We start from the raw sequence: 15,011 nt of genomic DNA on the forward strand, positions 1-15,011 counted from the left end.
TTTGCAGTTTTTGTCTTTATTTGTTTATTTATTTGCTTACTTGCTTGCTTGCTTGCTATAACCATAAAGAAAATTACACAAAATCACGTTCATATATCATATAAGTACATCAGTATACATATTTAAATATATAGGCAGCTTTTTAACATTAGCTCAGAACCATCATTTAAGTTCAACAAACCCCAGAGATTGGTTAGCTTTTGATTTCATGTTAAAATATACATTTTAAGTTTCTCTGGGTTTATATCTCTTCCAACTAATATATAAGGGTTTCATCCTTTCAGTGTGTTTTGTGCCAGGGTGCCAACTTGCTCACCACATTGGGGGGCACATCACTTGACACGCACTCACACGCTGGGTGAGGAATGGGGAGTGCAGAGCTGGGTTCCACGCTGGGCCTCCTTCTCCCCACGGCATGTGCCAGGAGGGGGCAGGATGGATGGAGGGCACCTGGAGGCGGCGGGGGATGTCAGCCCCCCTCAATATTGGTGGGGCTGGGCCCCCTGCCTCAAAATATTGAGGGGACTGAAGCCCCTTGCACTCCTTATACCTGGCACCCCTGCCTTGCACTATATTTTATCTATAATTGTTAGCCACCTTGACAATAAATATTTACGCTGAATGTGCAGGAAATGTAAATAAGGAAGTACATTTGATCTTGCTTCTACAAAGACCAAAGATGCAAGACCTGCAAAGCTATAAACCAGGGGTCCCCAAACTAAGCCCCGGGGGCCGGATGCGGCCCAATTGCCTTCTAAATGCGGCCCGTGGACGGTCCGCGAATCAGTGTGTTTTTACATGAGTAGAATGTGTCCTTTTATTTAAAATGCATCTCTGGGTTATTTGTGGAGCATAGGAATTCGTTCATATTTTTTTTCAAAATATAGCCCGGCCCCCCACAGGGTCTGAGGGACAGTGGACCGGCCCCCTGCTGAAAAAGGTTGCTGACCCCTGCTATAAACCAATTCCTGCCCTTCTGTCTCTTCTCACACAGCTCACAGTAGCGCATCTCCAGGTGCCCAGCAGCAGAATGAAACCTCCGTTGGATTCCCTTTCCAAAACTGTCTCAAGCCCCATTATTTGTCACTTGTCCTAGTGATGTAGCTCAAACAACCTAAAGTAACTGAAGAACAACCCATTTTAATGTTCCTCTCAAGCTCTCTAGGACCCTGGTGTATCAAAACCATGTAGGCAATCCGGAAAAAAAAACTAGTTGGTGTTTCAGCTCCTCTAGCAAATACACATTTCTCTAGCACATGCCCTTCTTGTGGGGAAATTTACCCTTCTCAGCACAGTGGGTTGTGTCTGGAGCCGAATAAAGTGTAGGCAGCAGAAAGACCGCTGTGTCCACTTGAGGAATTGCAGAATCCTAGAACTGTAGTGTCAGATGGACCCTGAGGCCCATCTCCAACCCAAGGCCTGGTTAGCATGAGAATGAATCCCTCTGCCTTAAAGCACACACACCAGCAAAAGGACAAGATCACCAGAGTGATGGCAGACGGTAAGAAAGCAATCCTAGGATGCTTCTGCCAAGCAAGGAATACATGGGCAGCTGGAAGTGCTGCAGGTACCTGGTGCTTCTCTGATGATTCAAAAGGAAGTCTTGTTAATACGCTGGCCCCAAATTCGGCATTCAGGTAACGTCCCTCTTTAAGTGCCTATTTCAACCAGGAAGAATATTTGGAGGACGGAAGGTGGATGGTGGCTAACAGATTGAGGTTGAATCCTGGCAAGACAGAAGTACTGTTTCTGAGGGACAGAGGGCGAGCAGGTGTGGGGGACTCCCTGGTCCTGAATGGGGTAACTGTGCCCCTGAAGGACCAGGTGCTCAGCCTGGGAGTCATTTTGGACTCACAGCTGTCCATGGGGCGCAGGTCAATTCTGTGTCCAGGGCGGCTGTCTACCAGCTCCATCTGGTACGCAGACTGAGACCCTACCTGCCCACGGACTGTCTCGCCAGAGTGGTGCATGCTCTAGTTATCTCACGTTTGGACTACTGCAGTGCGCTCTATGTGGGGCTACCTTTGAAGGTGATCCAGAAACTACAGTGGTACCTCTAGTTACAAACTTAATTCATTCTGGAGGTCCGTTCTTAACTGAAACTGTTCTTAACTAGAGGCATGTTTTCACTAATGGGGCCTCTTGCTGCCGCTGTGCCGCTGGCACACAATTTCCGTTCTCAACTCGAGGTAACTCTTCCAGGTTAGCAGAGTTTGTAACCTGAGGCATTTGTAACCTTAGGCGTTTGTAACTCGTGGTACCACTATACAACTAATCCAGAATGCGGCAGCCACACTGGTGACTGGGAGTAGCAGCCGAGACCATATTACACCAGTCCTTAAAGACCTACATTGGCTCCCAGTACATTTCTGAGCACAATTCAAAGTGTTGGTGCTGACCTGTAAAGCCCTAAACAGCCTCAGCCCAGTATAGAGCATCTCCACCCCCATCATTCAGCCTGAGGTCCAGTGCTGAGGGCCTTCTGGCAGTTCCCTCCCTGTGAGAAGTGAGGTTACAGGGAACCAGGCAGAGGGCCTTCTTGGTGGTGGCGCCCTCCCTGTGGAATACCCTCCCATCAGATATCAACGAAATAAACAACTATCCAACCTTTAGAATACATCTGAAGGCCCTGTTTAGGGAAGTTTTTAATGTTTGAAGTTTTATTCTGTTTTTAATGTTCTGTTGAAAGCCGCCCAGAGTGGCCGGGGAAACCCAGCCAGGTGGGCGGGGTAGAAATAATAGAATTATTATTATTTAGGCAGCTGTAAAACCGTGATATTTGTCAACAGGTATCCAAACAGCCCTTAGAGTCAGAGGCCATTACATGTTAGCATAATGCAGTTCTGCTTACATTGTTGTTTGTTGTATCTGTTTTGTTAGAGCTTTTGTGTTTGTGATTCAGAAATGCACCCAGCCTCAGGCTTAGGCTTGTGTGCTTTAGTGCTCTGGAATCTGTGTGCACAGTTTAAGGTTTAAGGGTATGCAAGTGGGGTATGCAAGTGCCACCTTGTGCTACTATACCAAAGGTTCAAACACTGCCAGGTCAGTGTCATTTCAAATTAGACATCTCCATGGATGGCCTCCTGGTGTAAGAAGTTGCAGAGTTCCAGTAGACCCTATTCCAAAGTGATTGTAAATCAGTAACAGGTAAGGGAGCAACTAGGCTGCATCAACTCTTTTCCTGAGATGTGCAGTTTGAGCCCAGAGGGAGTATTCACTTCCAGGTTTCCTAGTGAGGAAGCAAATTCCTCTTTAAAAGAGGAACATTAGGTCTTCTGGCCTCTCCCCACACCAGGGTGCATGCAAAGGGCCCACCTGCCAAAGACACAGCAGCAGAACTGCCCAAGAAAGTAAGGGATTATATACTGTATATCTCTTTATCTGAGGGAAAATGAGAGGATGGTGTGAATGTGCAAACACCTGAGACGCATTGGATCAGAGTAACAGGCAAGAAAAGTGGGAAGGGACAGAACAGGACAACTAAGTATTGGTGTGAGCAGCAGAATTGTCGAAGCCCTCTGGCTGCTTGAGACTAAAGATTGCCTGAAAGCAGAGAGAGAACAGGAGGCAGTTGCAATTTGCTTGCTTAATTTGCTTGCCATGCCAGAGTTCTAGCAGCACATCTGTAACTGACATTTTGGCTTTTAAGTTCTTGCTCTTTTTTGTTTTAGTTCTAAGCAGGGTAGGGAAGCCAAATCAAGTGGGGGAGGGGTATTTTGAACCCTTCCCACAACACTCTTTTCATAACCCAAATTCAAACTGCTGTTTGCCCCAAAGGGAAAAAACGTGCAGGTACATTACGCTTTTCCTTTATGGAGCAAATAGCAGTTTCAGGTGAGCCATTTATATTGGGGAAATGGCATGCTGGAAAGAGTTATAAGCACTCCTTTCTTCCAGCCCATCTTCCCTGTCCCTGGGTGGGTCTGAGGATATGTTCTAAACCAAAGGAAGGTGCAGATGCTTTTCAGGAGCAGCATCCAAGGTCAGCTCCCTCCACCCAGAGGTGAAGGAATTGAGTGAAATGGTTCCCTACTCTAAAAACCTACAGGGACTTGCAGCACCTGAACTGATGCATCAGCCACAACTAGCTCCAGAACTGCTGCTGTAATATTAATACAGAAGGGTGGACCTGCCTGTCCCACCCTCAAGTCCAGTTTGGTTCCTGCTAGTTTTGAACCTCATTGTAAATAGGCATCTAAGCTGAAAGGAGAAGGCAGCCCCATCAGCAATCCTCCTCCGGGTTGCACTTTCCTGAGCCTCCTGCCAATGCTGCTTCCTGCAATCTGGCAGTGAGCCATGGGGGGGGGGGGTTGATTTTGGGCCCTGGAAATCTCTTTGTGCTGTTAGATTAGGATGCCACAGTTCAGCATACCCAGAATTTCTGCTGATTTAACAGGGTAAGATCTTAATCATCTTCCAAGGATGTTTTTTTGAGCTGTGGGTAGCATCCTTCCCAGGTCTCAACCTTGTCTCTACTGCAAACAGGTAATTGGATAAGCACTCCAAAGTTGTATTGATAGCCATCACTTGAAGCTCGGCTGAAGGTCCTGGAACTGTGCTTTAGGTTGAATCAGCTAATAAGACCCCTCTGCCTTCAACTAGACTGCAGTGCCTCTTCTTGATGTTGCAGTCTCTCTCTTTCCTGTAGCTGTGTCCCTCTCTATATCTTAGCTGCTTCTTAATTTGGCTGTTTGTGGTATGTACTGTAAGAGTATGGCCTCTCACTGCATGCCCCTCCAACTGATTATTTAAAAATAACATTATTTTTCCCCACCTCAGCCCATTCCCTTGTACCTCCTCTCATCTTTTCTCTCTCTCTCATTTCAGAAAAGAACCAGCTACCGAAAATGCGTCCTCCAGGCTTGAAATTTCGCCTGAAGAAGCGCACACAAGCCCCATACTGAACTTGGCTGCCCTTCCATTTGTTTCTCAGGAACTAAACAGCACCTCCAAATGAATGGGTTCATCAGTATTCCTCATGTCCCCCAAGACAGGGAGAACCCCCCTCCTTTGTTGTACCCTAAGCTTGGAGGTTTTGCCATCAAGAAAACAGCCCTATTCGTTGCCCCAACAGAACTCCCGAAATCCTTTCTTGACTGAACTGATTGCTGGTGCTTTTAACATTCATTGTTGTTTTTCGATTTCTCTGGTTTGTCATTGACCAGCTGACCTTGTTTTTGCCTTTTTATTGTGTCTGTGACATTTCCCATTGATAAGTAAAGAGGGGCACCATGTCCTGGTCTCTTTCCTGCATCTCCTTGTTGTCCACGTGTCTGTTTTTCTTATTGCTCCTCTGTTCAGTAAGCAGGTAATGGTTATGCCCATTTGTTATGTATAGAGGGTAGTCTTGGCTAGGATTATGGGCTCTGGCACCATCCATTTTACTGTTCACATACTGTGGAATCCTGATTTGTGCTGCTGAGAGACTTAATCAAGGGCTGCCCTACCAATCTGGGTGCTGCTGAGCATCAGAGTAGCTTGGTGCTTTGGTAGTTTCTTTCTGCATGGAGACCTCTGCATTCTGAGAACGGGCGGGGGAGGTGCTGGAGTCGAATGGCCCCGTCAGAAGAACAGTCACTAACCAAGGAAGAGGCCAGCAGTGGCATTAAAAGTCCAGTTTATTCAGTCAGCAGACTCAAGTGGAAAAGCTTTTGTTGGACTATGGACAACTATAAGCAGTTCCTGAAGGTTCCTCTCTGCACCTTTCTCTGGGAGAAAGCGAGACAGAACAGCTCTTGACATGCTGCTTCATTGGGAGAGGAGCATTCAAACTTCCATTACTTGAGGACTACTACTACCCAGGAATAGCTCTGCTGTTTTATTCTGCTCATTGCATAAACTGGCCCAAAGTGTCATTGTGCTTTGTTCTCCCTTGTTCAGGGAGGACTCAAACCATATGGTAAGCCATAGAATTTATGAAGGACTTAATCTTCCTGAAATCATGCCATGGGCTCACTGACATTGGGATGAAGTTGCCAGTTTTCAAATTAATTCAGCTGATCTAGATGCCACTTTGTCTACAATAACTCTGTTGGTCAGTAGGGGGCAGCTGCTAAGCAAGTGACGCTTCTTTCCTAGACAAAGATGAATGCTCGAAGGATAATGGTGGATGCCAGCACGAGTGCCTGAACACTTTTGGCAGCTACGAGTGCCAGTGCCGCAGCGGCTTTGTGCTGCACGACAACAAGCATGACTGCAAAGAAGGTGCGTTACAAGGTTTTCTTGGTGAAAAGGGTCCCCCTTGTGGATCTCCCAGTGCCAATGCCAAAATCCTTGTCTGAAAATCCATAGGCATAAAAGATTGGTTGGGTCCAGCGATGTAAGATAGATGCCCTCCACCCATGTAATATGTGTCAGCTATTGACCACTTTCTTAACATGTTTTGCATACATAAGATCCCAGTTTCAATCCCCAGGAGCAGGGAGCAGGGGATAGGAAAGATCTTTTTCTGCCTGAGAGGCTGGAGAGTTGCTGCCAGTTAAGAGTAGGCAAGACTGGGCTAGATGAAGCAAGGCAGCACCCTGCATCCCATGGAACTAGGGGTGTCCATGGGGCAAGGGAAGATGTGGTGCCAGGGTCAGGTTTTTGCAGAAGTATTTAATGCCGGGGTAGAGAGCCTGTGGCTCTCAGATGATGTTGGACTACAGGTCCCATCACCCCTGAACACTGGTCCTGATGCTGATGGGAGTGGGAGCAGTAACAACATCTGGAATGTCACAGGTTCCCCACCCTTGCTTTTAATGTAGGGGTGGGGAACTTGTAGCCTGCACATGTCAAGAGGCCCTAAAGCATAGGTCACAATTTCCCCCTGTGAGGCACCCATGTGCCCCACCTCTGATGTCATATGTGATATCACATGTGGGGCAGGTGAAAATGTAGCTGCTGTAGAACAATTTGAAGCCTTAAAAGTGCTTGTTGTCAGGGCCAGTTAACTTATTGGTGCTGGCAGCAAGCCTGCCATGATTAGCTGCACGAGGGAGTTCCACCTCAGCACATCCCAGCGGACTTCATGTAGGCAGCCAACAGCTGATGGGCACCTACAGCAAGCTGGCTGGGATCTGCACTTGCAGCAAGCCCAAGAATCCGCAGCGCAAATGCTCCTCCTTTGTAGGTGCAACTCCAGCTGTGTCCACCAATAAGTGTTTTTTGTTTTGCCATTGTGACATCAGGTGATTGGCAGGTGGGAGTCTACATCCACCCATCAAAATGGCCTGCAGAGGGTTAGGGAGGTCAATATTTGGCCCATGGGTTGGATCCTGTTCCCCATCCCTGCTTTAATGCAATGTGCTGTTACACAGATCCCAGTGAAGAGGCTTGATTGTTTCACTGCTTGCTGAATAACTAGTCTGGCAAATGTACTGTGCTTGTTTTCACTTGAAAGTTGTTGAGGGCACTAGAATTGGTGTGGTTCAGCAGAGAAGGTGCCAGACTTGTTTTGGAAGATCAAGAATCAGATCTGTTTTGTGCTGTAGATTCACAGAGGTGTGTGGGCCACTATCCCTTCAGCGTGGTTCATAAATGCTGTGCTCTTTATGGAAGAAGCTGCCTCTGAACTGTCATCTCAAGGGGGGAAACTCCATGGATCTCAATACTGGATTGTTTGGTGGTTTCTGAGGCTCTGGCAGTAGCATTAATGCATACGGATTTATTTTTTTAACAATTTGCTACTGTGGAGGAGCTTGGTGGGGTAGCATAGTGGCTGCAGGCTGGACTGGCTCATCAAGTGTGTTCTTCCAGGGCAACAGTTGCACTTTCTCCCCAAGAAACCTAGAGGGTGGGGAACAGAGGAGCCATCTGCTGTTACAATCTTGGTGGCATCTAAGGAGAGTTCTGGGCAGGCATGAATGAGACCAGAAAGAGTTTTATTTGGGGGAGGATGAGCAAAGGAGAAATGAGTGAGAGAAAAGCAGAAGAAGAATTGATTGTGGTGGAATCTGGGTGGGAAATGAGTATTTAGCAGGTAAATTCAAAGGGAATTTGTTTGGGTGGGTTTCTTTGTGGTGGGGTGTAAATTAACTGAAGGGAGATGGCTTATCACATTGTGGCTCAGACTCCCCAACCCCACTTTTCCCTGTGCTCCTGTTGGTGGCCTTGGGCAAGTCCAGCACTCTTGTTTCCAGCCAAATGCCATGGGAAACTAACATATGCCCTCGCATCTGGTCTTCAGAGGTACGCTACCTATAAACACAAGCATTCAATTTATTTATCATGGCTGATGGGTTAATGGGTGGAACTCGAATGAAGCCGGTTGGAGGAGCTGTGGGGAGAGACTTGGTAGACTTGTAGCAATGGAGGTATGAGTTACCCTGCTCAATTCTTGACCCTAAGTGGGGATAGATTGTGACCTATTCCACAGGATTGTGGAGGGGCAAAGATAAAAGTTAAATGCACTTTGCATGTTTAAAATGCTATATAATATTTTAGACAGTATTAATGTGCCCATTGGACTATCCATAACATTGTATCTAATTCCCAGGGAGGCTGAAAATCTCCATGGTTTAGAGCACAAGCTTTTCATACAGAAGGTTGCAGGTACAGTCCCTGCTAACCTCAGTTTAAAAAAAAAGAGATTAGCTGAAAGGGAAAAACCTCTGCTTAAAACAGCTGCTGCCTGTCTGGTATAGGCAGTACAAGACTAGATAGAGAAATATTCTGATTGATTATTAAGGGTCCTTCCTATTTTCTCTGTGGCCATTTCATCGACAACTGTCTATAGTGATCTTGTATGTGGTGGATAAAGAAAGATGGAATGGAAATAGAAAGTAGACTTCATGGCATCTGTCTGTTTACTGAGTCCCACTTCTTACAGCTGGCTGTGATCACAAGATGACTTCCATCACTGCAACCATCACCAGCCCAAACTGGCCTGATAAATACCCAAGCAAGAAGGAATGCACCTGGGCAATAACAACTACGCCAGGACACCGTGTCAAACTGGTAACTGAGCAGGAGAGAAGAGTGTTAGGAGGAAAAACAAGGCATAGATCCACAGGGTTTCAAACTGTATTTAGACTAGCAGTCCTCTAAACTCACCAGGAACAGAGGCAGACAATTTAAGGGTCAGGTGGGGAGTCCCATACCATAAATAACAACAGGTTGTTTTCACAGAATTTTTGTGGAAGGAAGGGTGGTTCTTTGCTGATGATTAAAAAAACAAGAACCCTGAAGCATCACCTCTGGGAGACGACAATCTTTGTTATTTGTATGCCACCCCATAACACAAATGTCTCTGGGCTGCTTTCAGTAAAAAGCAATGCACATGTGAAATAAAACATAAAACTAAAAACCTTAGTCCCCCGGGTGAACTGTCTCACAAAAGTCAGCATCTGAAGCTTCTTGGGATTCAGCACCTGGCAGCCATAGTATCAGTACTAAGCGTGGAGAGTCATGATCTGGGTTTCCAGTTGGAAACTGCCAAGGCAAGAGGCTATGAATGTATGTCTGTGTGACAAAGCAACGTCTTGTCGTATGAGGCCAGGCAGTCTGATGTGGCCTGTGGCCACCATCCCCTCTGCAGAGCAGTCCTTCAGTAAAGCCACTTGATGCACTTTGCCTCCCACTGTCTTTGTAAGCAAGTTTCCTATTTCAGACCATCAGGGAGCTGGATATCGAAGGCCACCAAGAATGCACTTATGATCACCTGGAGGTTTACAATGGGAAAGACACCAAAGCTGCTGTCCTGGGCCGGTTTTGTGGGTCTAAACAACCAGACCCCATTATCTCTTCTAGCAACAGGATGTTCCTCAGGTTCTTTTCAGATAACTCCGTCCAAAGAAAAGGCTTTGAGGCAACCTACACATCAGGTAACACCCAACACTGGTTCATTGCCAGAGATTGGTGGTCTTAAGCAGTGCTGTTTTTCTAGAAAAAGAGGTGCCGGAACTCATCATGAGCTCCTCCTTCATTCTCTTAGAATGGCAATGGCACTCACCTGATAGGGGCCAGAACTGAGTTCCAGTGAGTTCCTGCTGGAAAAAAATAGCCCTGGAAACCAGAATAGTAGCTATGAAGGTCTTATAAAAGAAGCTGATGCATCAGATAATTCCATCACAAAAGGTTCATCCACCAGGGTTTCCTTGTCAAAAAACAGTAATTCACATATAAGGGATAGAAGGAGGCTACCATCCCCGCCCGACTGTATAAGTGGGCACACCTTAAACATCTCGCTTTCCCTCCCTCCAGTCCCCCAGGAATGTTTAAAGATGACCAAACACCTTTATTTCACTGCTTCCATAGTGAGCGCGTGCCTTGGGGAACCATTTGTCAGTGCCCTGGTGGAGAGAGAATAGATCAGCGCTGAGCACATGCTTAGATGCAGAAGGTCCTGAGTTCAAGCCCTGGTATGCTGAGTTTAGGAAAGAAAGGCTCAAGAAGCAGGTGATGAGGAAGACTTTACTCAGGACTCTGGAGAACCACTGCCAAACTGAACTGAAAACACTAGACTAGATGGACCGAAGGCAGCTTCCTAGCCTGAGATCCCAGCTTAAGTGATGTCTCGCCAAATCCAGCTGTCTAGAAGAGGGGGGTGGGATTTCTGTTGGCTAGCAAATGACTCACCTGGTCTGCTTCACTCACTGTGTGGAGGGAGCACTTTCTTTTGGGAAAAGCAAGAATGTGTGTTTGTTCTTATTTCCAGAATGTGGAGGCCAGATGCGAGCGGAAGTGAAAACCAAGGATCTCTATTCGCATGCCCAGTTTGGAGACAACAACTACCCTGGAGGCTCGGAGTGTGAATGGGTGATTGTGGCTGAGGAAGGCTATGGGGTTGAGCTCATCTTCCAGACATTTGAGATCGAGGAAGAGGCAGACTGTGGCTATGACTACATGGAGCTGTTTGATGGCTATGACGGAACAGCCCCCCGTTTGGGACGCTACTGCGGCTCTGGGGTGAGCTGCTTGCTTAATACTCCTCTTGCTCTCTACTTGTGCAACTGTTACAGGAGTCTCTCTCTAGCAAAAACACAAAACAAAGATGGCACAAATCACTTAGATGATAAAATTGGGGCCTACTGCAAAGACAGGAGCAGAATGCATATCTATGATAATATATAATATAATATAATATAATATAATATAATATAATATAATATAATATAATATAATATAATATAATATAATATAATATAATATAATATAATATAATATAATATAATATAATATAATATAATATAATAAGGCCTTGATATAATTGACTCTGGTGGATTGCTTATCTTTAGAACTTGGGCAAACCATTTCTAACTTTTGTTATGGTGTCCAGGGGCGAATCTGTAATTCTGTAGGATGTCCATTGTTTGTTTGTCTATATGAAAATAGCACAAAATTTAACTTCCCAAGAGCCCCAGGATGCACTTGTAAAGGCACGTCCACATGGCAATGTGACCCTGCCAGTGACATCTTGCCTTTTCCCTGTGGTTCTTCCATCTTTCTTTTTCAGAAGATGGAATAAATGCCTTTAGAGCTACTGTTGCAGGTTTTTAAAAAGAAGGGTTGCTTTTGTTTATGTAGGCAGTGACATACTGAGCATATGACCCTATCACAGCTCATCTATAACCATTGCAATAGTTTGTGCCGGGTTCATTTTTTTAATCACTCTTTTAATTAGCAGTAAAAAATAATAATCCAGTTACCCTTCTTTTCTTTTCATGAAAGAGAGGTACAGTGGTATAACACTATAATGCTAATTTTTAAAAAAAAAAAAAAAAAAACAACCCAGTTTTAAAACCCATTAAGCATCAAGGGCGTCCTAAGGCAGACAGTCAGGCAGCTGCCTCAGGTGGCAGGTAAGCGGGGCGGGGGGGGGCGGGCGCAAGGAGCAGCAGCAGCAGCAGCAGCAGCCAGGGCTGGAGGCCCGAGCTGTGTGTGCCACGTGGCCAGCAAGCTGCATCCCTTAAGCCAGCCTGCTGCCCTCCAGGGCGGTGGAGGAGAGCCAGATGCAAGGGCCAGTCTGGTCAGCTGGCAGTTCATAGAGTAGGGCAGGGTGACCTCTTGTCTTTGGCCGCAGGCAACAGAAATGTTTTGCATGAGCCCTGTTGAGCATGTTGCTAAAATAGAGATAATTAAACATATTTTAACATTATTGCATAAGCGAGAAGCACCTAGTACCGTAATTTGGGGGCACGGAAGATTTGCCATACAACCTGAGCCTGATTCCATATCCTTTTCTACTCCAAACTTTGCTGGAATATTTGGATCCAATAAAGCCCAATAAATGCAGTTGGAATAAAATAGAATAATAATAATAATAATAATAATAATAATAATAATAATAATAATAATAATAATAATAATAATAATAATAATAATTATTATTATTATTATTATTATTATTATTATTATTATTATTATAACCCGCCCATCTGGCTGGGTTTCCCCAGCCACTCTGGGTAGCTTCCAACAGAACATTAAAATGCAATAATCTATTAAACATTAAAAGCTTCCCTAAACAGGGCTGCCTTCAGATCTAAAAACACTATTGCAGCCATTCTAGATTGATTAAACCCTGTTAGAATAGCATAATTAAGCATTTAAGGCTGTAACTAGATGCCTGCTTATCTGGTCGTAAGCCCCATTGAACTCACTGGGGTTTACTTCTGAGTAGACATGCATAGGATTGCATATTAAGCCTTGCACCATAGATTTCTACAGCAGTAGCCAGAATTTTCTGCTACATCATGATCATGTGTGCATGTCATGGGTACTTCACTTACATCCCTTATAGACTTCAAGTAATGTAGCAAAGACAGCTTCCCCTCTTTGCAAACACTTATCTAACTAACTAACTAACTATTGCATTTTTATTCTTCCCATCGTCCCAAAAGCTCATGGTAGAAAACATGGTTCCTTCCTGTCTTCACAATAACCCTGTGAGGAAGCTTAGGCTGGGAGATAGTAATTGGCTCAAGGTCACTCAGGTATATTTATGGCTGCATGGAAATCCCCAGCCCTTGCTCACCAGCAGTTTTACTATAACACATTTTCTCTCCCGTTATAATGCAGTTGTGAGAGCACTTGGTGCATCTGATCACAAGGCAGCATTTGAAACTGAGAGGCCAAATAGAAAGGCAAGCAGAATTGAAAAGTAGTGTATTTGCAACACTTCAGTACACTTTGCCAGGATAATGGCAAAAGCAGGAGGGTGCTGAGAAAGGAGGAGCTTCCTTGCCCCCCTCCGTCACGCCCCCCCCCCATCTCTTTGCAGAGGCTTAATTACTGGCATCAATCACCTCGGCCTCCAATGCAAATTCAACCACCACTGCTTGACTTGCCTAATTTCAAGCACAGATCTGGGTATTCAAGGTACAGAAACTGGATTTTGGGGGGCACAGATGGGACATAAGCCTTCCTATCCTGAGGAAGGCAGGATCTTCCCTCTTAGGGTTAAGAAGGAATTGTGTCTTCCCAGTTCATCTTACCTGTTCTCTCTTTTGATCCTTCCTTCCTGCTAGCCTCCAGAAGAGGTCTATTCTGCTGGTGACTCCGTGATGGTAAGATTCCACTCAGATGACACCATCAACAAGAAGGGTTTCCACCTGCGGTACACCAGTACCAAGTTCCAGGACACGCTACACACACGGAAGTGATCTCTGGCCGCCCAACACCCTTCGAAGGAGAGCAAGCCTTCTAGTACTGGAGGGGCAGGTCTCCACCGCCTGCAGAAAAAGAAAAAAAGACACTCTGGAGAAAATTCCAATAGACTGGAAGGAGAAAAACACAATACACCTCAGAGTGTGAAACACTCAAGCAAAAGCAAAGGTGCTGCCAGCTGCTTCTACAGACTTGTCTCGGGGGAGTCCTTTCATTAGAAAACAAATGTCAGTTTCTGTGCCTCATTGTTTCTTGAGCAGAGTGTCTCCAGGACTAACCACTTCACAGCTTCCATTTACAATTTGATTCTTTGTCTGCACGGCTCTCCCCCAGTCCTGGAGGTTATGATTTAAATGCTGGGAAATCCAACCTATGGCAGACATTTTCCTTTATAAACTCCATAAAGCAGTTTGACCAGCAAAGTGTCTGACTATACAGACCCAAATGCAGTGGAGAGACTGCCATGCTTGCAGAAGCTGTCTTATCTGTTGTAATGATGTAATAAACACTCTTTCTTGTACTTCTCAAGAGATGCACAACAGCCTCTTTAAACGTTTACTATTTGAGATTTTTTTAAAATTCTTCCATTACCAAGAAAAATGTAACTTGAAAACTTCTTGCTCCTTCATTAACTTTTTTATTTTTAAATTAAAATTTTAATTGGAATAAAAGCAGAACTTGCAGTCCCCACTTGTCCAGACCTATGAAAAAGGAAAATACTACAACCAGAATTCCTGAAATTACTTTGTGAATCTTCATTTTCATGGGTTCCTTTTTGCATTCTGGTTCTGTGCAACTCTCTTTCTGGAGCCGTTTCAAATGGGTTTTTGGCCATTTCTTTCTTTCCCCCCATTCCAGCTGCACTCTCCTTTTGGGATGGTTTGTTTTTTCTCTAGTGATCACCCTCCCCCTTCTGGTTTTCTGTCTATTATTCCTGCCATTCACTTCCTGCTCAAGTGGGAACATAAGCAAGAGCTCTTCTGGATTAGGCCAAAGACCCATCTAGTCTACCATCCTTTTCTCACAGTGGCCAGCCAGAAACATGGCCTAAGTGCAAGTGCGCTCTCCCCACTTGTGATCCCCAGCAAGTTGGATTTGGAGGCATACTTCCTCTGACGCTGGAAATTGATGCCGTGAACTTTCAATGCCCTCAGCTCAGGCATCAGCTTAGCTGCAGCTTCTTTTTTTGGCCTGTACTTTCAACTCTCCTAATTTCTGTGGAATTCATTGTCTGAATCTTGGGGGGATGAATGCCCAAGCTACTTTTAGATGACTATAAATGTATCTCCGTGGAACCATGAATGGTAGAATGTTCCACAGTTCTTTTTCACAATTCTAGAAGCCAGATATTTCGCCAGCAGAAAAGCATACATTACTTGAGAACTTTTACTGCAACTGGGTTTTTTTATAATAAAATAAACTTTATT

General features: G+C 45.1%; 1 protein-coding gene across 2 annotated transcripts in view; it reads left to right on the top strand.

Annotated features, from left to right (window-relative positions):
- Window positions 1-14,156, top strand: part of BMP1 (bone morphogenetic protein 1) — a 155,839-nt gene extending 141,683 nt beyond the window's left edge. The window contains exons 16-20 of one of the 2 annotated variants that reach the window (XM_033171949.1): window positions 6,079-6,204; window positions 8,810-8,937; window positions 9,590-9,803; window positions 10,637-10,887; window positions 13,446-14,156. In XM_033171949.1, coding sequence (XP_033027840.1) covers window positions 6,079-6,204; window positions 8,810-8,937; window positions 9,590-9,803; window positions 10,637-10,887; window positions 13,446-13,580 — 854 coding nt within the window. In that variant the 3' untranslated portion in view covers window positions 13,581-14,156. Of the gene's footprint in view, window positions 1-4,827; window positions 5,254-6,078; window positions 6,205-8,809; window positions 8,938-9,589; window positions 9,804-10,636; window positions 10,888-13,445 lie in introns of those variants that run through there. The other variant, XM_033171950.1, reaches the window with a different exon arrangement.
- The last annotated feature ends 855 nt before the right edge of the window (window positions 14,157-15,011 follow it).

This window comes from Lacerta agilis, chromosome 15, assembly GCF_009819535.1.
Source record: "Lacerta agilis isolate rLacAgi1 chromosome 15, rLacAgi1.pri, whole genome shotgun sequence".
NCBI classification, from domain to species: Eukaryota; Metazoa; Chordata; class Lepidosauria; order Squamata; family Lacertidae; genus Lacerta; species Lacerta agilis.